This window comes from Orycteropus afer, unplaced genomic scaffold (assembly GCF_000298275.1).
Source record: "Orycteropus afer afer isolate SDZICR_OR568_19922 unplaced genomic scaffold, OryAfe1.0 scaffold00036, whole genome shotgun sequence".
Lineage (NCBI taxonomy): Eukaryota > Metazoa > Chordata > Mammalia > Tubulidentata > Orycteropodidae > Orycteropus > Orycteropus afer.
Window position 1 is genome coordinate 12,631,564 of NW_006921623.1, and position 23,087 is coordinate 12,654,650.

A 23,087-nucleotide genomic window follows, 5' to 3' on the forward strand; every position below is an offset into this window, starting at 1 on the left:
GTTGCTTATGGAAATGGGCTGTTAGTCCACTTACCTCGCAGAAGATAGAAAGTTACCACTTGACACAATTCCTCTTGAATAGTAGTCATTTCCATTTATGGAAAAAAATAGTATCTGTCAAGTTTACTGTAATAGTCTGATCTATAGGCCTCACTGGGTATCACCTGACATGAACAAGGTGTGCAAAACAGTTCAACAAAATTGGTGCCGGCCACTGCCCTGGAGCTGTTCAGTAGGTGGGCCATCTAAGGCACACACACTCAGTAGAAGAGCCTTAGGGTCTGTGGAGGGAGTGCTGATGCTGGGCTCCATTGAGCCGACTTGGAAGGATCTGGCATTCTCAAACCGCCTCAGTGGGTTTGGTGAAGATTCCAACATAAAAAAGTTTGCCTTTTACACAAACCTCCTAGGTTTCTTCTTTATATGAACTGAGGCCATGAACACTTTGCCTGCCTCCCAGGCCTGAGTTGCAGTCGCTCAATGTTCTCTCCTTTTGTGCTGCTGCCCACCTTGAGCTTCTCGGAGATCTGCCCCAGGGCTGAGCTGCCAGGTGTCCGTGATGCTGGCAGCTCTAGGCTCCTTCCCACAGTGGCTGTGCTGTGGGGGATGAGCTAGAACCAGCCCTGGGACCTGAGGGGCCTTAGCCCTTTGTGTCGTTATGTCTCCTTCCCAGAACTCGGTCTTAGGGAAGAGACTTTGGCTGAAGGAGGTGGGAGAACAGTTATATTTTCTCAGGCCTAAACCACCTGGTAAAGTCGTTAAGTGTGTAGTGTGCAGCTGATCCGAGAATGGAACAGTTGAGGTGGCCTGTCCACAGCAGACTTGCTCAGGTTTGAGGAAGGCCCCATGATAGCCATGCACTGTGGAAACAGTACTGCCTTGAGCCTGGGCAACTGTGCAGGCACCTTGTTGAGCACTTGACAAGCATGGCATTTGATCCAGTTTTGTGTGGTAGATGCTGCCATCTCCATTTTGCAGGTGGCCGTTAACCTCTCCCCGAGTCTAGTCATCTCTATTCGGGAATCTTTTCCAGGAGTGGAGGTTCAGCAGTGCTGGGCCTTGGAGGCTGGAGTTCCTTTAACCCAGAAAAAGCCCTTGCCCTGCGATGCAGGGAGCTTTCCCTAAGTGGGTTTTACTTAAGGAAAATGGCCTGAGGGTGAGAAGGAAAGAGAATTGGCTGTTGTCAGGGAGAGCACTGTGTGTTTGGAGCCAGCAGCCAAGTGATTGATCCAGGAAGTCATCCAATTGCAAACCAGAAATTGTTCTTAACACCTTACTGGCCCTGGTGCAGAGCAAGCTCCTTGATTTACCCAGATAGGGGAATGGGGTCAGAGCACAAGCCTGGCTGCTGAGAGCCCTGGGAACTGTCCCCAACTGTTGGCCATACTTAGGACCCTGAAGGAGCTGCTTGAGTCCTAGAGTCTGGGCCTGCCACTCGGTCTGAGAGAACAGCCCCAGAGAGCAAGAGTGGGTCCTTCTGATGAAGGCTAGGGGGCTCCTTGGTGTGCTCTGAGTCAGGGCCTTGAAGCCTGCAGAGCCTTCTGTGTTGGCGCTGTTGCACGTGCCCCTGCACCACTTGCCCGGGAGCAGCACAGACTGGCCGGGTGGGCTTGGCTGCTCCTTCCCAGCAATGCCTGGGTAGGATGCTGCCCTATCTCCTGATGGCCACAGATGGCTCTCTGATGACAAAGCTGGCAGTGGGCCTCTGTCAGGCAGGGGTTAACAGGAGAACTTACTGAATCATGAAGTAGCTGTCACATGATTTTAATCAAAACACCATTTCCCTGACAACAGTGATGTCAGTCTTGTTATTGCAGGAAGGAGCAGCTGTGAGGGACATTCAGTCTCCCTGTGGAGCCCAGGTCCGGAGACTAAAATCAAGGGAAGCATCCATGAATAATGGATGCAGACACTTACCTGCCGAGTCCTCCTCCTCCTCCCGTTCTGTCCGGACAGCCTGTCCTGTACAGACCCTGACCAGAGCCCAACCCGGTACCAGGACTGTCAGCTAAGACCTCACCTTCTGCATCCCTCACTCCTTTTGCCCTGCTTTCTACTTCTGGTTTTTCCTGTTGTCATTTTTTCCCCCAACCTCAGTCACTTGGGCCCCAAGGTCTCTGGCCTGAGCCATCTGGCGTCTGGCTGTTTTCCGTGCCAGTTCCACTTACTAGTGAACTTAGGCCTGTTCGCCTAGCCTGGGGCACGGGGACCATTCTCCATGTCAGAGCCAGCTTCAAGGAGAGAGGAGGTTGTAGCTTTAGTCCTGCCTGAGAGCAGGTAGGCAGGCTTTGGTGTGGCCTGAGGGCCTGGGACTGCTCTGTCTTACCCAGCCAGCTCCCAAAGGCAAGTCCATGCTTGGCTGTGGATAGTGAAGAGTAAGAATCCACAGGGGTCCAACCTCTTGGCCTAGGACGATTAGTTCTCTTGAGCCCAAGAAGACAACAGTTGAGGAGTGAATGCTCAAACACACTTGATCCATCCCTAGGGGCCTTGTTGCTAGGTGCTAGAGTCCACCCAGAGGTCAGGAGTGGCAGGTCATGGCCCACTGAGCAGTGTCTTCAGGCTCTGGCTGATTCCTGGCACTGTCTCCACTGTGAGGCTTGGACACTGAGCTCCTTTCTCTGTACAGAGACTCCCCCAGGCCCTCCAACCTTCTCCACCCAGGAACTTGACCTGAAAGGGATGAAACAGGCTGCTGCTGCCTTGGTGCGGTGCAGATTCTCAAGGAAGTTCCTGTGTCTGTGGTAATCACAGCAGGTGCTGCCTAGATCTCATTTCTGAAAATTATGACATCCTGGGGCAAAATTTGTGGTTTTAAACCTGATCAGGTGCTTGGAAGAGCAAGCACCTTAAATATGTGGTAAGAGAATTCACGAACACCAACAACCATTTCCTATGTGCTGTGATGGGATAATCAAGAGTTAAAGCAAGACCTGTACAGGTGAGATGCTGTGACAGGCCATGGGGGGTGGGGGGTGAGGCTGGGAATGTCTTCTGGGTGCCTTCATGTTAGAGGTAGGGCCATGGTAGGCTGCATCTGAGCCTTGAAGAAACCTGGGCGTGAACTCAGATCTGCATTCCCCAGTTATACTTGGGGTAACAAGCCTTTGCAACAATTCACCTAGGTTACTGGCAGGGTGGGCTGGTGCCAGGGGCTGAGGTTCTTTGCTGCTTCCCAGGTTGTCCCTGGCAGAGAGAGGATAAACCTCACCCTGCCCCTGGCTAGGCCCTCTTCCCCTGGGCCTTTGGTCCCCGAAGCCCCTGCCAGCTGCCCTTTGGTCCTTAATTTGCTGGCACAGAGACTCTGTCTTCTCTTTTTCTTGAGGCTGAACATTCTAGCTCCCTCAATGACCAGAAGGGAGTTCTTCTGGTGGGTCCCAGACTGAAGAACTGGTGAGGCTGTGAACTCAGGGTCTTTTGAAAGGCTGGTGTCTAAGAAAAGCTTTGGGGGCTCTTCCCCAGTTCAGCTACAATGTTCCCCTAACTGTGTGAGTGGTCTGGTGTAGTAATGCACACACTCCTCCCTGGAGCTGGAGTTAATCTCATCAGGTCCCCTTTTGGGTATCTCCAGCCCTGTTACCTGCTCCCTCCACATCTCTTGGGGGAGTAAGGAGTGAGTCAGAATCTCTCCAAGCCTGCCCGAAGGGGAGAGTGACTCAATTTTGCCTTGAGAGCCCAAATTCCTAATGTCCCTAATGCTGTTTCCTCTGGGCCCACATTTTCTGAGTGTTCTGCACAGCTATTTCCTGGGGCTTTGCTTCCTATGGTACAGTCTTCCCTTCCAGGCTTCTCACTTAGTGGCTCACCCTAACATGCTTTGCCTGGGCTTGGGACCTCTTTTCAGTTTCAGGCCAGCTCTGAGTCATTTACCCCTAAGAAAGCCCCTATAGGACTGGTACACCATGTGATCCTCAGTCTATGACTATGAGACCAGAAGCACTAGATGGTGCCTGGCTACCACTGTCAACGACTCAGGGGATCTATGCAGGAGATCCTGGATAGAGAGGGAGAACAATATGGAACAAAACACAGGCATATGAGCTGAACATTTACATTAGATAGATACACTCCTTAGAGAGATCAATCATGGGAGAATAGAAGGGCTGTTTATGCACAGGGAGACAGCTCAGGGGGCATAGGAAGGAAGGACACAGGGACGAGGTAACTACAGGGAGGAAGTGGGAAGAGAGCTGTTGCACTGTGGGAAATTGCAGTCAATGTCATGAGACAGTGTATGTGAGTTGCTGTATGGAAAATGAATGTGTTCTGTAAACTTTACCCAAATCACAATAAAAATTAAAAAAAAAAAGCCCCTAGAACGTGACAAAGGAAGTGTTAATGCTCCCTGAAATACCTGTAATGACTTTGTGGAGGAATACTGCTTTATTGGTCTAGTTGGGACATCCTTAGCAGGAAGGTGGGTCAGAAGACGAATGGCCATAGACTCACAGGAGGCTCTTCTTCTGCCTGACCTGGCTTTCTGGGTTGGCCTCAGTGATGGTGGGTTCAGTTTCATACCTAGGGGTATGGGAGGAGCAGGTAGTTTGCAGCGATGGCTTTGTCTGACCGGAGGGTCTGACCCCTTAGTGTCCCAAGGGACACTGTTCAGTATGATCTATGTCCAATAGTTCATCCCCTTCAGAACTGTTCAGCCCTAATGTCACTAGGCTGCAGCTGAGCAAAGCCACTCTTTAGCCCCCAGGGCAGACTGCCATGGCCTGTGCAGGTGGTATTTCCTTGGTAGCCATGTGGCACCCAGGAGTTGCTGTACAAAGCCCAGAACTTCCTTCCAAGGTGCCCTTGGAATGCAGCCAGGGGTGGGGAGCAGGACACTCTCCTTAACCTGGATTTAGCCAGGGAGAGATTAGGGTGCCCCTAGTGGGGAGGGGCTCTGCAAGAACAAGAGCGTCACAGATGAAGCCACTAATATTCTAAGTCAGTGGTTTAACCTGGGGTCCATGCATGGGTCTAGGAACCAACCCCCCTCCTGAAAGTATCATGTCCAAAGTTGTTTATGTTAGTATCTTTTTTTGGGGGGTGGGAGTGGGGGAGAGGGTTTATTGCTTTTATGAGTGTGTCAAACAGATGTGAGATCCCACAATTTAAGTTAGGTGCTGTCAAGTTGATTCTGACTCATGGTGACCCATGTGACAGAGTAGGACTGTCCCATAGGATTTTCTTGGCTATAATCTTTATGGAAACAGATCACCAGGTCTTTCTTCTGTGGATAGGTCTGAACCTCCAATCTTTTGGTTAGGAATCAAGCACTTAACCATTTGTACCATTAGGACTTCTTAAGAACTAAAAAGCAAAAAAAGAAAATAAATAGTAATTCATTGCCATTGATTTTGACTCACAGTGACTCTATAGAAGTGCCCCGTATTATTTTCAAGGTTGTAATCTTTATGGAAACAGACTCTACATCTTTTTCCCATGGAGCACATGGTGGGTTCAAACCCCTGACCTTTTGGTTAGCAGCTGAGTGTTTAACTACTGTGCCACCAGGCCTCCTTATTTAAGAATTAGTGGGACAAAAAGAAGCAAACTGCCAAGACCAGAACCTTGGGGCCCTGAGCAATGAGTGCACTTAGGTGGGGAGGTGGGCTTGGTGGGGCCTGTGCGGCTGATGTCCTTAGCCAGGAGCACAGGTGTCCTTGGCTCTCCTCCTGGGCCCTGCATCACCAAGCCTGTGGCTCACAAAGGCCCCAGCTGAACAGAATCATGCTGGGGAGTGGGGAGATCAGGGGCCTGGCTGGCTGCTCATGATCTGGACATTGTTGGCAAGGTTGTTATTTTTTTTTGACTGTACCCTGGGGCACTGGGGTTGTTTTTGGCAACACAAAATAGAAATGGAGAAATCTGGTGGAAAGGGGAAAGCTGGCAAAACATCATTACTGAAATCCAGTATTTTCCTTAAAAAAGTCAATTGAGACTCATTGCTCAGTGACACTGCATTCTTGCGTAGCTGGGTTGAGTGGTACCTGGGGCAGCAGGTCAGGCTGTGGAAAGGGCACACTCCCCTCCAGCCTGTGCAGTTTCTGTGGACTCTGTCTACTCCCCCAGCCCCAATGGCTGCCAGCAGATGATCTCCCATCATGAGAGCTGCCTCAGTTCTATAGCATGGGGCTCAGTTCAGTGCTCCTTTGACAAATGCAGTGGTTTGAATGAAACCAAATCTCAGTGGAACTTGCTGCCAGATACTAGGATTTATTATTGCCCTTTCACTCAGGGGCTAATGCTAAAACGAGCCTAGGAGGTATGAGAGCAGCCCCAGTGTCATGGGAAATGGCTTCTCCAGCCTCCTGTGCACTGAATTGGGCTTCGAAAGGGTGTTTGTCCCTGTGAGGGGTCTGCAGTGTGGGTGAGCGAGTGAGAAAGCGAGACAGAGTGAGTGAGCGAGGGAGCAGGGTCAAGGCTTCCTGCAGATCCCAGAGAAGATGGGACATCGTCAGTTGCAGGGCCTTTTTTCTGGCCTCCCTGGTTGCTTGCTTGTCCGGCGTGCCCACCTCCCCCTCTCCCACTACTGTCAAAGGCCCTTAGCCAGACTCCCTTTTCTCTGACTGGAAATCAAGGAGAGTATTAGGCGGAGCTCAGCTTGGGGCTTGTCCGCTTGCAAGCTGCGGTTAGCTTCCGTCAGCTTTCTGTCGCGGCTAACGTGTACTGAGGCCATTTCAGAGCAAGATATTATTTACCCTGCTGACGTCAATGAGAACATATTATCCACTGTCCTTTTCTGCAGCCTGAAACGAGCACCAGAGCTCAAAAGCACACAGCCACCTTCCGTACGTTTACAATTCCACCCGGGGCTTGCTGAGGTAAAGAGAGGCCCCATCTCCTCTGCCTGACATTCACATCACCCAGGCTCTTAGAAAAACAAGTTGTTTTTATTTTAATTCAAGAGGGTTGGAAACATAAAAACAGTACATTTTTCTTACAGAAAATTACCTCATTTAAATTACCATTTGGTACAAAGATAATTTATTAAACTGCATTTTAGGCAATTTTCTAACATTGAGTGACAGGTTACATTTTGATTTTTTCACGTCGGCGCTATTATGATTTGCACTCAAAATACCAAAGCTATTGAACTCATCAGTTTTTTCCTAAGTAATTAAAAGCACACAGAAAAAGTAACTACAATTAGATTAACTTTATCAAAAGTAACTCTTTCACAGACCACACATCCAGCAAAGACCACCCTCCTCCCTTCAGAAATAAGCAAATCATCTTGCCCTTTCACAAAGTGCAAACATCTCTGTATCACTTTCCTTCCTTAAACTGCAGCTCCCAAAGAGAAGCAAACCTCCTTTCTTCTCTGCGTCTTTTCCCTTCAAAGATTTTGGCGAAGGCCGGTTTCTTTTACCATCTGTAGTGGGAGGCATCGCCGCATGCTTGATTCAGCAAATCCTGACCAGATAGGCATCGCTGGGCCAGCGGCAAGTTCTGGCTATCTCTATTTGTTAATTTAACATTATTCCAATCTGGGGTCATATTTTTCCAGGATGTTGTTTTGTATTTCTATTTTTAAGTCTCCCCACCCCCAACTTTGCCTCTGGAAAGCCAGAGTATTCAATCACAGCATGTTATTTTAACTCTGAGAAGCGAAGCATCTAAATCGGCACTTGTACTAATGGGACTTCACTGTGAAGAAACACCACGCCCTCCTCAGGACCACTGCCCTTCTCCGCCTTCTTTTCTCAGCAGCCCCTTTTTTGAGTCATTTTGGTCTGGGAGGGGGGAGCTGACGTCCTACAGGTTGGCTCCTTGGCGATTTAGGGCTATGCTCTTTTACCTATACATGTGCTTTAGGAAGTGACCATACTCTGTGACTTGGAAAAACAAGATGTTTTCAATGTGAGCTAAAACTTCTATAGTTATCTGAACAGTGAAAGAACGGCCAGATGTGGAGTTTATGTCTCCCTAAGCCTGAAAAGCTCGTCTCCCCAAAGTCAGGCAGCTGTAAGTCAAGAGTAAGGTTGCAGGGACAAAGTCATATTCACCCAGGGCTTAACCAAGACAGGGGCTTTGTTTAACAGCTGTTTGCTTTTGAAATGAGTGAACTGCCACGGGGGAGAGCAAAGAGCAAGGAGAGGCCAGAAAACCCACGTGATTCTCCTGGCTCCTCCACTCATGAGTTCTGTGACCTCAAACCTGTGTAACCTTCTGAGAACTCTGGTTTCCTCAGCTGTGAAAAATGAGGAGTTTCTGCCCAAAGAACTTCAAAGCGTTGTTGTGAGGATAAGAGATGAGGGTAAAAGTCCTTGGTAAATTCATATACAAAGAGAAGCTACTACTACTCCTTTAGGACAGCCAAGCTGAATACTTGGGCAGGAACCGTCAAAACGATCACTGGTTAAGTAAGTACGGGCAGTGCTGACTCCCCTGCCTGTTTCTCAATGCAGTGCCCAAATCTGCCAAGTGTGTTGAAACATGTCCTGATAAAATGTGGACATAAGATGGTGGTGCAACTAGGGCAGCCATGAGGCTTCTGAAATCAGCCAGACTACCTTAACTGGGAAAATATGGCAGAACAAGTATGGGACAGGTTATGAAACTACAAGACCAGGAAGGTCACTTATTCATCCCTCGCCAAGCTTGGCAGCACACTATGTGAGACAGAAAGAATGTCACAAATTCAGTCACCTCCCAAGGCGTAGACTGGGAGGGCCACATTTTATGCTACCCAACCTGTCAAAAGGGCTATATAAATTTAAAAAAAAAAAAAAAAAAAGGTTTTTTAAATCCAGTCTAGAAACCGAGCCAGATGATACTGTTCTCATCTTCCATGCTTTACTCTGAAGATAAATCCTTTTAAAATTTCCAGAAGCAACAAAATGATCAACGATTCCTTCCTGTACAGCTACTGCAACTTAATATTTGTTCTCCAGTTTTCACCTTTGCTGTCGATGCAGAAGGAGACTGAGCGGCTCAGGTGGCTACTGAGGAAGCAGCAGTGGCAGCCCGTTTAGGGGTACAGAGTGCAGCAAAGGTCAGAGCCGGGCACAGGGGCTTCTAAACAATTCATTGGGACTAAACTGTCTCTAATGGAGGATGAATGTGGAAGTTATCTAGAGCATAAATTTCCTTTTAGTGTAACTAAGAGCTTAAGTGTAACTGCCAATATCTGCTTTAAATGTAATCGGAACAGAAAAACTCTGAACCCAGTATTTAAGTACCTGGAGTTTGACTAGAGATCGGAGGCCCCCTGCAACCTTACATTCCCAACAGCCTGCCCCTCACCAGAGGCTGTACTACCATCCACCTGGGACCCTGAACCAAATACAACTGGAAGCTGCTGCTTTTCACCTTAGTTTATGGCTGATCACCTCACCACTCTATAGCTGAGAGTATGCCCCCTTCTCAAGGCTAACAACCAGCTAACATTCTTTAGGATCTGACCTGCATTAGGCACTAATGGTAGCCAGTTGTGAACTGAGGGGTAAGGCCAATACTGGGAGGTGTTCCCTCAGTGGAGGCCTTCAGGGAAGAGGGGTGGTGGGGGGAGGTGCTCCTCACACAAAGTAGACCTCCCTCCTCCTAAGGGCCTGGTTCTCCTACTTCTGGGGGCTGGTCAGGAAGAAAACCTGAGAGGCTAGGTCCAACCTGAGTCCCAGTCCCAGGCTCCTGCTAGATCCACTTTACTCATTCAGGACATAAACACTGGGGGGACCTTTATTTCTGAGGAACACTGGGTCACTGACTTTCTCTTTCTTGGGAGGTACAGTTCGATTGAGTTCCTATTAGAATTATCAGAGTCCTTTAGTCCCATCTCCTGTTCCACCTTGGTGGGGCCCAATTGCTTCCGTGGACATTGGAGGGTGATGTGTAGAAGACCGTCTCTCCAGGTAGAGAGATCAGACACTGCAGGCCGAGGGGATGAGGGCGTGGCTGGGGATGGGCAGTGTAGCTCACCAGAAATTTAAAAACAGAACACTGGCCCTCTTTCTGCAGTGTTAATGTGCTATGTTTGCCTTACAGGGACCAGCACGTCAGTTGCATGTATATACTAGAGACACACTTGCTCAACTGGAAATTGCAGAACTAGTGCACTTTTCTGAAAGCAAAGATTTAATACCCCTGGATTAAAAAAAGAACATAAAAAATAAAGTACCACACATATTGCACTTTTTGCCGAATGAAATTTTTACCTCACGTTCATCTCACCAAAGTCTCTTCAGAGGAGCATGGTTGACAAGATCATAAAGCTAATGATTATTATACAGTAGTGTACACACTGCTAATGTGAAACAGACTGGAAAAAAGTCGTAATTTCAAAGTAGCCTCTCATATAAAGAATGGTCCTAAGCCTTCTTAGTGTTACTTTTGTAAATAAGGAGAAAATGGCTTGGGAGCTTACATAGGTCACTAGTTAGGGAACAGCAACAGAGATGAGCAGACAAGAGCTGGGAAAACAACTAAATGACCAACAGAACCAGTCTCCTCTCACCAGCTTACATCTCAGAAAATACAGATGGTTAAGAAATTAGGTGATTTCTGCTCGAAATAATGACAGAAGCAAATGAGAGCTTCAAAGATACGTGTTTCAGCAGGAGGGGTCTCTGTTACGTGTCAGGGGAGTACCCATGTCATTCCATCAGACTCTTGGGCCACTGCTGGAGGCCTCCCGACTTTGATTTCTGGGTCTAACCTTCCAACAGCCTCTCCACTCATCTCTCATTTCTCAGCCTCACTGTCTTACTATAGCCTCTTGGCCTTGCTGGAGGACAGGCATTTACGAAAATCTGTAACCTCGCCATTCCTGCAACTCGAAATGAGTGGCCCCATTTTCAATGTGGAAGGTGTGTAAATTTCATAAATATTATAGTGCTTCTGTAGTATATATTTGGGAACATATCCTCCTTCAATCTAAACAATCAAGCCCTAGCTCTGGTAGCATAGTGGCTAAGGCACTTGACTGCTAACCAGAAGGCTGGCGGTTCAAACCCACCAGCCACTCCTCGGAAGGAAGGTTGGGCAATCCTACTTCCGTAGTGATACTGCCTCGGAAACCCAAGGAGGGGTCGCTATGAGTCAGGGCTGACTCGACGGCACATAACAACATAGCAAAAATAAGAGGATGAGTCCAAATTTAGCAGGTTTAAGACTGTGAAGTAACTGTTAACTCAGAGTTCTGTCACCATCCCGTTACTCTCAAGTGAAATGATGTTTATCTACTTCACAAAATCATTTATTTTAAGCACAAGGAGGAATAAACAATTCATAGAAGGAACACAATTCATTCTTCCTGGATTTTCAATGCAATCACAAAAATGACAGTTGTGCACACTAACCTTCCTTTCTAACACCCAGAGTCCAGCCTCAGCTGGAACGCCTCTGCGGAGGGGCCAGGCACCTCATGTGGCCACAAGGGCTGCTCACATGACCGGCGTTGTTGGGGGGGTGGGGGCAGCTAGAATGAAACTCCTTAGAATTTCCATGCTTCTCCTCACCTGCCTGGACAATTATTACAAAGAGGAAAGGCAACTTAAAGGTGTTTTCTAGATGCAGCATCAGTGTAGTATCTCTCTTCTTTGTGCTTTAAGGAAGATGCTTTGTGCTTAATGCATTCATCTGCCAATAGGATGAGCCATTCTGAAGGACAGAAATGTCATCTTTGTAAATAATACTGAATTTGAAACACTTGGATGTTACTCTCCAAATGGCAGATTACTCATTACTTCTAGGTATACAGGTAACTAGCTATAGCATCTACTGTATGGGTTAAGGTTAAGTTTTACTAGTAATAAAACATGTTTGGCAGATGATCTGCTTAACTGGTTAACACATTTGTGGTTCTTTGAATATTGCTGTTAATACTTGAACATTTCATTACGAGTCAAACTTTAAGGAAATGAAGAATGCTACTTCCCACACGGTGGAAAACAAACTCTGAAGTGACTTTGGATTTAGCATTGACAGAAATGGAAAACTGTTGGTTTCTACAGAAAAGAAATAATTAAAGCATGATCTGGGGGAAAAGGCACAGCACTACCACTTCACATGGGAGATAAGAGTTCATTTTTCTTGTCCTTAAAACTTCTAAGCCCTATATGAAACTGTCCAAATATACAAAGCTCAATATACTACTAGCAACGTATAGTGTGAAGTCAAAAGTAGCTATTACATTTCAAAAGAGACAACAGGTCCTCCAGAGACCAACTGCTCCAAAACCACAAGTCTCCACAAGAGACTGGTCAGGAAGAACCCGCTTCCCCAGCCCCAGAGCTGGTGCTTTTGATGGTTTCTGTAGTTTCTTGCACCCTCTGCGGTGAGTCTCCTGCCAGTTCCACAGATGACGTCTTTGGGGCTCTGAGTACATGCACTCTGACACTCTGTAACCAAGGGACACCTTCTGAAGAGGTGTGTCACCTGCTCCCACATGGAGGCAACTGCCAGTCTCAGGGGTCAGTACCAAGTGTCATTTAGTTGCCCCTGAAACAAAGCTCATGCTCCCCTGCTTTGCAACAGCCTTGGGAACAACTTGCATCAGCAGCTTAGAATTTGTAATTCAATGACAAAGTACAACTTTCCTTTCTTGTGCATCAAACTCCATTGTGAAATCTTGATTTGCTTCTAAGCTTTTTACATGTTGTTGCTCTGCTTCAGTGAAAAATATATTGCTTTTTTTTTTTTAATTTATATATATGCAATGGCACACATTTTATCTGCTTTCACCTCAATAATGAACTGGTGTAATTCTGCATAAAACTAGGTCTGAGTATCTTCTTATAAAACATGTGCTGTTGTTAACTCCCTTGAAAGCTTGCTCCACTTGACCGAAGGGCACGGTCTTCAGCCTACAACTATGTTGCAGCACTTGCCACAGAAAACTGGGGGGACAGAGCCAGAAGGAACCACTTTCCATTCCATTCTGGCCCTTTGATTCTAGTTGGGCAACTTGATTTTTCCCCATTAGGGATAGGGCAAGAAAATAAGCTTTACGTTTAAAAGGCTGGAATAAAAATAGAAATACATACTCTTCCTTCATTTCACTCACCTCACCTCCTGTGCCGAGATTAATTCACCAGAACATACCCACTGGGCTGCGGATCCACAGCCTCTAGCATTTCACAATCAAAGAGTCCAGGTAACTCAGAGAGGGCTAAAGGGTCATAGCTGGAGGGCGCCTCCTGCAGTCCTGGGCTCCTGGGAGAGTCCGGCACTGCTATGCCACTTGGCTCGGCTCCGTCCATGGAATACTGACAGGGAATGGGGTAGTCTGGCTCAGGGGAAGCAGCACTCGGCAGCTCGCCAGTCTGATACGAGAATGGTAAGGGTGGTGGAGCAGCTCCGGGTCGTTGGGGGGGTGGAGGAGGCGGCGGTGGCGGAGGCTGCTGCAGCTGTGCGGGCAGTGGTGGAGGCGCACGGGAGCCTGGTGCAGAGGGCAGGGGCTGCAGCTGCATCTCCTGGTACTGCCTGAGGAAAGGGCTGTATTGCATCTGCTCAGAGGAAGGTTCCAGGACAGGGCTCAGGGGCTGGGCCAGGCTGAATGGCGGTGGCTGCTGTGGTGCTGGGGGACTGTCCTGGTGAGGATGGGGCAGTTGCTGACTGGGTTGTGGATAGGAGCTCTCTGCTATCTGCATCTGGTTAAAATATGCCTGCAGCTGAGATTGCTTCTGCAGGAACAGTCGTTTCTGTTGGAGCCTAAATTGGCAATATCAAATGAAAGAATTTTAAATCTTCTTAAATGTCAGCCATTATTAGCTTTGGTCACCCCACTTTTCTCTTTCCCATGGCAGAAAACAAGTTGGAGTAGGAACCAATTGTGTCTGGTTTCTTAAACCTAATCTCATTTTTTTTCTTGTTTTTGCCCCTTAATTCTGCCTTTACAAATGTAAAGCTGTATTCATTTGCTCTTGGACTTCCTCTAAAACTTCTAAGATGTTCTCTGTATCAAGTGAGAGGCAGATTTCCCAGCTGGAGTGTTCAGAAGGGAAACGACACCTTGGCCTCTGCATGTTTGTAGGTTGATGGCCTGAGATGATTCTACCTCAGCCAAGTTGCCTCTGTGAGTGAGGCTTGGGCAAGATCGCTGCAAGTGAGGGTGGGGCCTCCTCTTCAGCGTAACCCACTCAAATTGCATTAGTTCACTGATTCTGAAAGCTTAAGTCTATTCATATCCCAAATGGGAAAAGCTAAAAGAAATGGAAAGCAAAGCACATTTTTGGGCTGCTGTCCCGACAGGCCCATATTCCATGGAAACGCAATATCCACTATAACCAACATGTCTAATAATTGAAAAGACTGTGGCTCACACATCAAAAACCTATTTTCCTATTAGAGAGAAACATGAGTGAAAGGACAACATACCCAGCATTCTTGCACCTTCCTCAGAACAAAGTGACTTCTTTGGCCAAAGACCCTCTCTCACCTGTGTTCCTGCAGCTGCTGTTCAAGGCTCCGGGGTGGCTCTTTACAATAAAGTTGACAGGTGTTCTGGTTCTTTGACAGAAGGCTGGGTTTCTGGAACAGCAGAGAAATAACATAATCACGAGAATATTCTGGCACCTAGGGTAGAGTCAGAGTGCTTGGGCTGTATAAATGGTTAAGGCTGGCAGTTCAAACACATGAAGAGGTGCCTCAGAAGACAGGCCTGGTGATCGGCTCCTGAAAGGGTGCAGCCCCGAGAACCTTATGGAGCAGTTCTACTCTTCAGACACGGGGTTGCCCTGAGTCACAATGTACTGAATGGGAACTAACAACAACAGGATGGAGTCATCAGTCTGCTTCTGCCTCGGCAATGAATCCGAGTGTGTCCTCCAGAGTGAAGGGACTGCCCCTTGCTCACTGAGACCCCGGTAGAGCCTTGGGGTCTAACAGCAATGGGTCAGGAAGCCTGGGCCTGTCCCAATTCTAACCTGCTTCAGTTTTCCACTTTTAAAAATCCTCTAGACTGGGAGGAATTTTGGAGTTTAAAAACAAAGAGAAAAGTGGAGTTACATCTTGAAAGCAAAAGTTGCAGTGGCTGCTGAATGAATGAATGAATGAATGAGTGATTCATTCCTTATTGGACCTATGTTGTATATTGTATTTTAAGACTTTCATATACCAATACAGAGAACTGATGTTAAAATACCACAGACTTGAGATTTTCATTTTATTTATTATTTATTACTCATTGCCATCGAGTTGATTATTAAGAGGAATAAAATCAGAATCCAGGTCACCCTTCCCTACCACTTAAGTGACATAACCTTTCCTGGGACCTGAGGACAAATCCTTTCTCGCTGCCAACACATAGCACACAGCTAAGTCTGAACATGTTTCTAGAAACTACAAGCGCAAAGCCAAAGCTACTTGCCTATAAGGAATAAAGCAGCTACTCTAAATAAACACCAAGCAAAACAGGTCTCTGTATTTTTTTGCAGAAAGGCAGATTCTCGATGAGAATAGTGAACTGAGCCCAGCAGGAGCGGCTCCCACCTGGAGTCTGTGCTGTAGGTGCTGGGTTTCCAGGCTCTGCCGCCGGGCAAGCTGAGGATGCACACTGTTAGGTAGACCTGAGACACTTTCCTGCTGCTGAGAAACTTCCTCCTGAGGAACAAAGAGGTGAAAGAAGTCTTTCAGTTTTCCATGTGGGGGCACGTCTCAATTCTAAGGTTGAGCATCTTTGTAAATGTTGAAGAGTCCCAACTCCATAAACATAATACTCAGTTTTTTACATATCTAATCAAGCCCCAAAAAAACCAAACTCACTGCATTGGGTTGGATCTGACTCACAGCGACCCCTCTTTGGGTTTCTGAGGTGGTGGAAGTAGATTGCCCAACCTTCCTTCCGAGGAGTGACTGGTGGGTTTGAACCGCCAGCCTTTGGTTAGCAGTCAAATGCCTTAGGCACTACGCCACTAGAGCTCCCACATAACTAGTCAGCTGACAGTTATTGGAAAAAAACTTATACTTGTATTATTATGTGTAAAAAAAAAACAAAACAAAAATAAAAAACTCAACTCGCTGTCGTCAAGTCGTTTTGTGACTCACAGCAACCCCTCCTTGGGTTTCTGAGGTGGTATCACTACAAAAGTAGATTGTCCAACCTTCCTTCCGAGGAGTGGCTGAATGGGTTTGAACCACCAGCCTTGGGCAATGAACTTCCATAGAGATACTGCCTTGGAAACCCAAGAAGGGGCTGCTATGAATCCAACTGACTTGACAGCAGTGAGTTTGGTGAGTTTTTTTTTTTTTTTTGGTTTAACAACAACTAGAGCAGAGGTGTCACCAGAAGGCTTTTTCTTTCATGTGAGTCTCTAATACTACAATATCCTTGATGCACTGAAAATAGACTCAGAATAAAGCTTATGGGATAAACAGCAATATTTATTGTACTTTTAGTATGAATAAGCCACTTATAGTGCTTAATGAAGTGATATCACCTCCATAGCAATGGTGAGAAGCTTCTTGTTTGGGTGAGCTTTATTATTTTTATTTTTATTGTGTGTGGGAGTTCAAGGCAGACTAGAACAGGCACTCCATATGCAATCTTCTGTATTGTGAACTACGACGACCTGAAGCTGTCAAGGCCTCCGTCTGTTCTTGATCACTCAGGCGCTGTGGAGGGTCTAACCTGTCACTGCCAAGTGGTAGCAACAAGGAAGGCTTTCAGGCTGTGGGCTTTCCAGAAGAACCTGTTTGCTACAGAACTGGAGTAAATCTTCTAAATGAAAACGACACATTTCAGGACAAACCACTGTGTGAAGGGCCCAGGGCACCCACCTGAGGGCAGCTGCTAGCAAGGTCTTGGAGCTGAGAAGCAGCTGATGCCAGGTGAGGGTCAGCCTCAGATCCTATTTGTTCATATAGCAACTGCACTTTGTTCAGCTCTAGGATTCCTTTGGTTCTAGCCAGATTCTGAAGATGTTGTCTAAATGCCACGATTCCTGAAAGAAAGCAAAGGGCAAACAGTTTAAATAAAACATAAGGCCTTTCAGTGATCTCAACTATGAAACTAACAACTCTTCCCTTAACTCTTCTGATATAAGAGTGTTAAAACAGTCACCTTGGGTGAGGGAGGTATCCGATGCCCTGCGGCCCTCTCGGAAGCTCACAGGAGACCTGTTGTGGGCCTCTCGTTTCTGGGAGCTCAGTGCCTGCATGGCTGGGTTGGCAGGTCTCAGGCTGACGAAAGGAGAGGTCATGCGGGGTGAGTGCTGATTGGCTAACATGATGTCCTTAAGGGAAGGGTTGTCCTCCAGAAAGTTTAGGTCCCTCTGAACAGACCCCATATCATACTCGGAGTCCACACTGTCAAGTGAGGGGTTGTCACTCATGGAGAAAATTTTCCCTTTAAGAGAAAACAAAACACATCTAACCAACAGCAGCAGCACTTTTCTGCACATGGAATACAAAGCATAAATAGCTTAAGACTTGACAGCTACAAGGTCCTTAATATCCAACCGAAACACCTTTTCTTTTGCCCCCTCAGAAACTCTTGCATATCTAAACCAGGACTTTCAGGGACGAAGAGCTGAAATACAATCATCGAATTTATGGAAAACCCTTCCCAACCTGCACCCATAAGATGCTGCTTCTCCAGAAAAGCCAACGTCCTGGATGAATCACACAGCCCTGAGCTGACTCCTGGGAGTCAGGGCAGCCAACTCAGATATCTCATTTTAATCTTTGTTAGCTGTTAAGCATGACTTCTCCTACAGCCAGCTGTACCTGACCCAGAAAGGAGTTAAGATACAGACTACAATATGGGAACTGATTGGCATTATTAGTATTTCTTGGTGGCTGGAATATGAAAGGATGCTGTGAAGACTTAAGCTGATACTTATGTCATACCTGAGCCAGGCATCACCACCAGCTGATTGGTTACTTCTGACAGAGTGTGCCGTCTCTGCCCACTGCGCGTGGACTGAAATGCTTCAAAGGCGTGGCTGGGGTCTTCCTCTGCTTCTCCTTCTGTCTCCAGTCCTTCATCGATGGAGGTCTCCATCATGTTGCTGGGCAACGACTGGCATCCTTTCCTCACCAGCATGGGAGGCACAGGGTCAAGCAGACAGCCATTTACCTACATGTCAGAGAGGAGAGAACAAATGGTCAGCTGCTGCCCTGCTGATGCACTGGGAAAGTCCACAGGGGAAAAAGCATCAAGACCTGTGGAAAGCTAGAAATTCCATGAAATATTAAAAAGTACATATTTGTTGCTAACAACAATGTGTAGAGTAGAAGTTAAGTGCAACACTTACAGTAGACAGAAGCCCATTATGACCCAAACTGGCACTATCTCCCAGGTTTCTCTGAGTCATCATTATCTCAATAAACAATTCTTTTAGTGGTTTCCAGATGCACAAGAGCATATTAGCTTGAAGCCTACCAGTTTTGTTTTTTTTTAAATAAAGGAAACAAAAGGAAACGATGAGATTTTTTTTTTTCTTTATTTTTCTAAAATGCCTGGCTCATGGCTAAGAAAAAGGAGAAGTCACCAACATTCTTCTAATTTTCAACCACAACACATACTGGAAGAATCTAGACATATTTGTATGTTCATAATTTAAGTACCTGCTCATCTGATTTTGCTTTTAATTGGTTGTATGAGCCCAAGGAATGGAAAGTAAGAATTCCTAAGACACTGATAGCACAAAAAGAACTGAAAAAAATAGTTAAATGGCAACCAGCCAAAGCTTTCCATTAGAGAACAACAAATGACTCACAGGCCCAAAATTCCAGCCGAGGTTAATAAGCGTCATGGTGCTGAATTCTCTCCCCTCCAGCAACACACACACTATCTATAGTTCCTATCCCAGAGGGATGAGCTCAGCGTAGCTCCTGGGTGAGAACTTTGCCTTCCGATGTAGTTGCCAAGCAAACCGCCTAATGCAGGAGACACAGCACACAAAGGGGAGTTGTGGCTGCCAGTTCTTCTGGCTGGTAAAAGCCGCAATGAGGAGGCAATTATTTACCTCATTACCTTAACTATTCCCCTGTGGAAATCAATCCGTTTTCTCCTATGAATAGCTGCCCAGGAGCAGCCCGCCAGAAGAAGCTCGGTTCTAAGCAGTGCTTTCACCTGGGATACACTGGGGAGAGCTATTGTTTCTTTTGGAACCAGGAGAAGCTCATGTATGTGAGAGGTGACGTGGACATCCCTGTGCCAGATGCAAGGAAACTTTCCTCTTATGGCAACCAATCTGAAAAGGCTTTGTGGCCCTTTATTTGGAGAGAGGGAGATTTGGGTGACTCAGATCTTTGTTTGCTTGGGGGTGAGGGATGGCTAGTCCATAAAAACTGTTCTGGAACTGTAGCCATTACTTGGATAAAGTGGCTAATCTCACCAGATTTTAAAATAAACCCACTGCCGAGTTACCTCTGACTCACAGTGACCCTCTACAACAGAGTAGAACTGCACCATAAGGTTTCCAAGGCTGTAAATCTTTACAGAAGTAGACTGCCAAATCTTTCTCCCATGGAGTAGCTGGGGGGTTTGAACCTCTGACCTTCTGGCTAGTGGCTGAGTGCTAAATTTAACCACTGTGCACCATGACTCCTTTAAAATGACCAGTGGTCACTGAGAAGAAAGAGTGGCAAAATGCTTCCTTTAGGGGATTCCCAGACTAAAAAAAAAAAAAAACCCAACAAGGATGGCTGTTAGAGAACTTAAATTCATACCTCTAAGCTCCTTAGCTGTCTACTAATATTATTTTCTAAGACTAATTAATGGTGATTTGGAAATGAATAAAGCAAGAGAAGAAAGACTAAGTAATTCTCTCCTGAGCATCTTTACACTTACAGACTCTGCTAAAATTTTACCAGATATTTCTGGCAGTATAAATAAGTCTTAGAAGTAGCCTTTTTTCCCCCATTAATAGAGAAAAGTGAACCTTTTTCTAAATACTCAAAAAACCTTGGAGTTCTCCTAAATTTATAATTTTACTGATACTGTCTGCTTATAAATTCACCTCTTCATCTAGACTACAGGAGGAATTCTATCTTTTATTAAAAACGGTTTAAATTTAATCCTGGGACAGGTAGAAAACAGTGATCTGGTTTTTCATCGCTGTGTGATGAGGATGAGGCGAGCCCCCCAGGGTGTGAGCACACTCAGCCATACACAGCTGCCGCAAGTTCAGACTTCCTGAAACGGCAGATAATCATATCACCCTCACTGCCAATTGACCCAGGGACCTGATATGAGAGTCTAAATTCAGTGCTAGGATTTTGTGGCAGAAATGTTGGGCTGATCCACGTAAGTGACCTCAAGGTGCTAGAAATAAGAACTTTTGCTCTAGGAAATAATCTATTTTAATTATAAATTACAGGGCTTAGAAATACAATGTGGGTTAAATGCATATTTTCTAATACCTTGTTTTGTCTTTCCTTAAAGCTTAAATGATAGCCTCAATTCTAATTAGAGACCTCTTTATGCAACAGGTGGTATATATGTGGGAGACCCCACCACCCACTGATAAAGCCCTGGAGCAACCACAGTACAGAGTCTAGCACAGGAGGCCGAGAGACCAGTGCATGATGCTAGCCAGTGAGTCTGGGGCCTGGGAACATGCCTTATTTCATCTGTATCTTAAGTGTCAAGCCAGTTTAGCATATACTGAGGAGGTGCTATAGGCTCAAATCTCAGCTCCATCACTTATTAGCAAGTTACTTGGCCTCTATAAAGCTCAGGAGGATTATATAAAACACTCAGCACGGTACCTTAAATTTAATCTATTATTATTTCTTGAGCAAAGAAAATGCTTTGAACAACAAAAATTTAAAAGCATTAGAACAAAACTACACTACTTCCTTTTAAAATATTTTTAATGTCTTAAGGCAAGTTAAATAACCAAGCCCAGATGCAGAGAACTGGATAAACCTAGTTCTAGAAATTCATCCTAAGGAAATAATCAGAAATGCAGTCAAAGATTTAGACACACAGATGTTCACTTGAAGCATATGTAAGAAAAATTAAAGTACTCAATATCTGACAATAGGAGAGTATGTAAAATAAGGGCATATTTAGTACAGTAAATATTAGGCAGCTATTAAAACTCATAGTTTCAAAGAACATTTCATGATATGGAAAAAATGCTCATGATATAATATTATGTAAAGCAAGATAAAAAATTATAGAATATGATTTTGTTTTAGAATATCTGCCTATCTACTGAGCCACTCTCAACTTACCCACCTCATTCATCCATCTATAACTCACTCTGTGGAAACATCCCAAAATATGCTTATTTTTGGGGAGTGGGATTATGGATAAATTTTTTTTCTTTACTCCCCTCTGAATTTTTCATGCATGAATATGACTTGTTTTATTTTTTTTCAATTAAAAGCCATCCATTTGTCATACAAGATTCAAACTAAGAAGTAAAAGTTTGATGTATCTCCTCTTTCAGACTGTCTTCTATGTGTACTACCTTTATAATGAAGAAAGTTATTAAAAATGTAAATAGATATTAAACTTCTACTGTACTTGAATTTTCATGGTTTGGCCTCACAGTTCCCTTCTGTGATCCAACTATGGAGCTGGTATGGTAGTTAAGGCAGTGTGTCAACTTGGCTGGGCTGTGATTTTGAGTGGCTTGGCAGCTGGATGTAGTTATTACTCATAATGAGATTGGACGTGGTATAATCACCTCCATGGTGGAATCTGCTATGAGCAGCCAATTTGTTGAAGAATTGTCTCTGGGGTGTTGCCTGCTTCCAGTGTATTTGGAGAAGCTTTGGGAAAGGTCTCTAGCTCTTTGCACGTTTAGGATCCTGCATTTGGCCCATCATCATCTCCAGTTCCTGGACTTTAACCAGTGGACTACCATGTTGCCTGCCAATCTTAGATTCATCAACCCTGTAGCTTGAGTCAGGAGAAGGCTCCAGCTTGCTCCAGTGGGCCTGGAAGACAGAGCCGAAGTCCAAGGTTGGAGGGGCATCCACCCAGAATCCAGAGACAGAAAGTCTTCCCTAGAACTGCCACTCTACACTTGGACTTATATCCTCCTGAACTGTAAGAAAATAAATTTGTTTGCTAAAGCCATACACTTGTGGTATTTCTGTTACAGTAGAACTAGAGAACTAAGACAGTTGGTACTTGCAAAATCCTTTTACTATTGCACTAAACGTCACTTTGAAATGTATTTATGTGTATAAAAAAATGCACTGTTCCTAAAGGAATACTCCTCCAAAGAGAAAGATGTACTCTCCAGGCTTTATACATTTGTCTTCCCATATGAGCAGTGCTTCATTTGTGGGTCTCAGTTACTGTTCAGAGTACCTGGTCCAACCGTCCTCCTATTTTTTCCAGGAACCCCAAACCTAAGTTTCAACACATTCCCTAAGGGATTGTATTGACAGCTTTTTAAAATTTTTTTATTTTTTAACTTTTTATTGTGACTCAGGTGAAAGTTTACAGAGCAAATTGGTTTCCATTCAACAATTCACAAACATTTTGTTTTGTGATGTTGACTGTTGTGGTAGTTAAGTGTGTGTGTCAACTTGGCTGGGCCTGGTTTTGAGTGGCTGGGCAGCTGGATGTAGTTGTTCCCCATGATGAGATTGGTCATCAACTCCATGGTGGAATCTACTGGAGCAGCTGAGTAGCTGCCTGAAGGATGTGGTCTGCTCCCAGTAAATGAGGAGAATGTCTCAAGTAAGCATTGAGAAAGGGCTCTGAAACAATTTTTTTTTTTCCTTTTTATTGTGATTTGGTGAAGATTTACAGAGCAAATTCACTTTCCACACAGCAGTTCACATACACTTTGTCTCATGACATCTGACATTGACTACAATTTACCACAATGCAACAGATCCCTTCCCACTTCCTCCTGACAGTCACCTCTTCCCTGTGTCCATTCCTCCATGCACTCCTGCCCCCTGAGCTGTCTCCCTGTGCATAAACAGGCCTTTCTCCTATGATTTTTCTCTCCAAGGAGTGCATCTACCTCAGGTAAATGTCCAACTCAAATTCCTGTCCTCTGCTTGGCTGGAAGCCACAGGACTGGGCTCAGTTCCAGACCTGAAGGGCAGCTAGGGGCCGTAGTCTCAGTGGCTCCACAAGGCTCTATCAGGCCAGCAAACCTGGTCCCCCCTTTTTCTTTTTTTTTTCCAAATGATTTTGAGTTTTGTTCCACATTGTTCTCCCTCTCTATCCA

The 23,087-nt window shown here is 45.6% G+C and overlaps 1 protein-coding gene across 1 annotated transcript in view; it reads right to left on the reverse strand.

Annotated features, from left to right (window-relative positions):
• Nucleotides 1–13,016: 13,016 nt before the first annotated feature.
• SIK2 (salt inducible kinase 2) overlaps nt 13,017–23,087 on the reverse strand; it is a 62,423-nt gene continuing 52,352 nt past the window's right edge. Inside the window, exons 8-13 of the mRNA XM_042780356.1 lie at nt 17,782–18,010; nt 16,994–17,278; nt 16,711–16,874; nt 15,424–15,534; nt 14,372–14,463; nt 13,017–13,644 (exon numbers count right to left, since the gene is read on the reverse strand). Of these exons, the coding sequence (XP_042636290.1) occupies nt 13,017–13,644; nt 14,372–14,463; nt 15,424–15,534; nt 16,711–16,874; nt 16,994–17,278; nt 17,782–18,010 (1,509 nt within the window). The remainder of the gene's footprint in view (nt 13,645–14,371; nt 14,464–15,423; nt 15,535–16,710; nt 16,875–16,993; nt 17,279–17,781; nt 18,011–23,087) is intronic.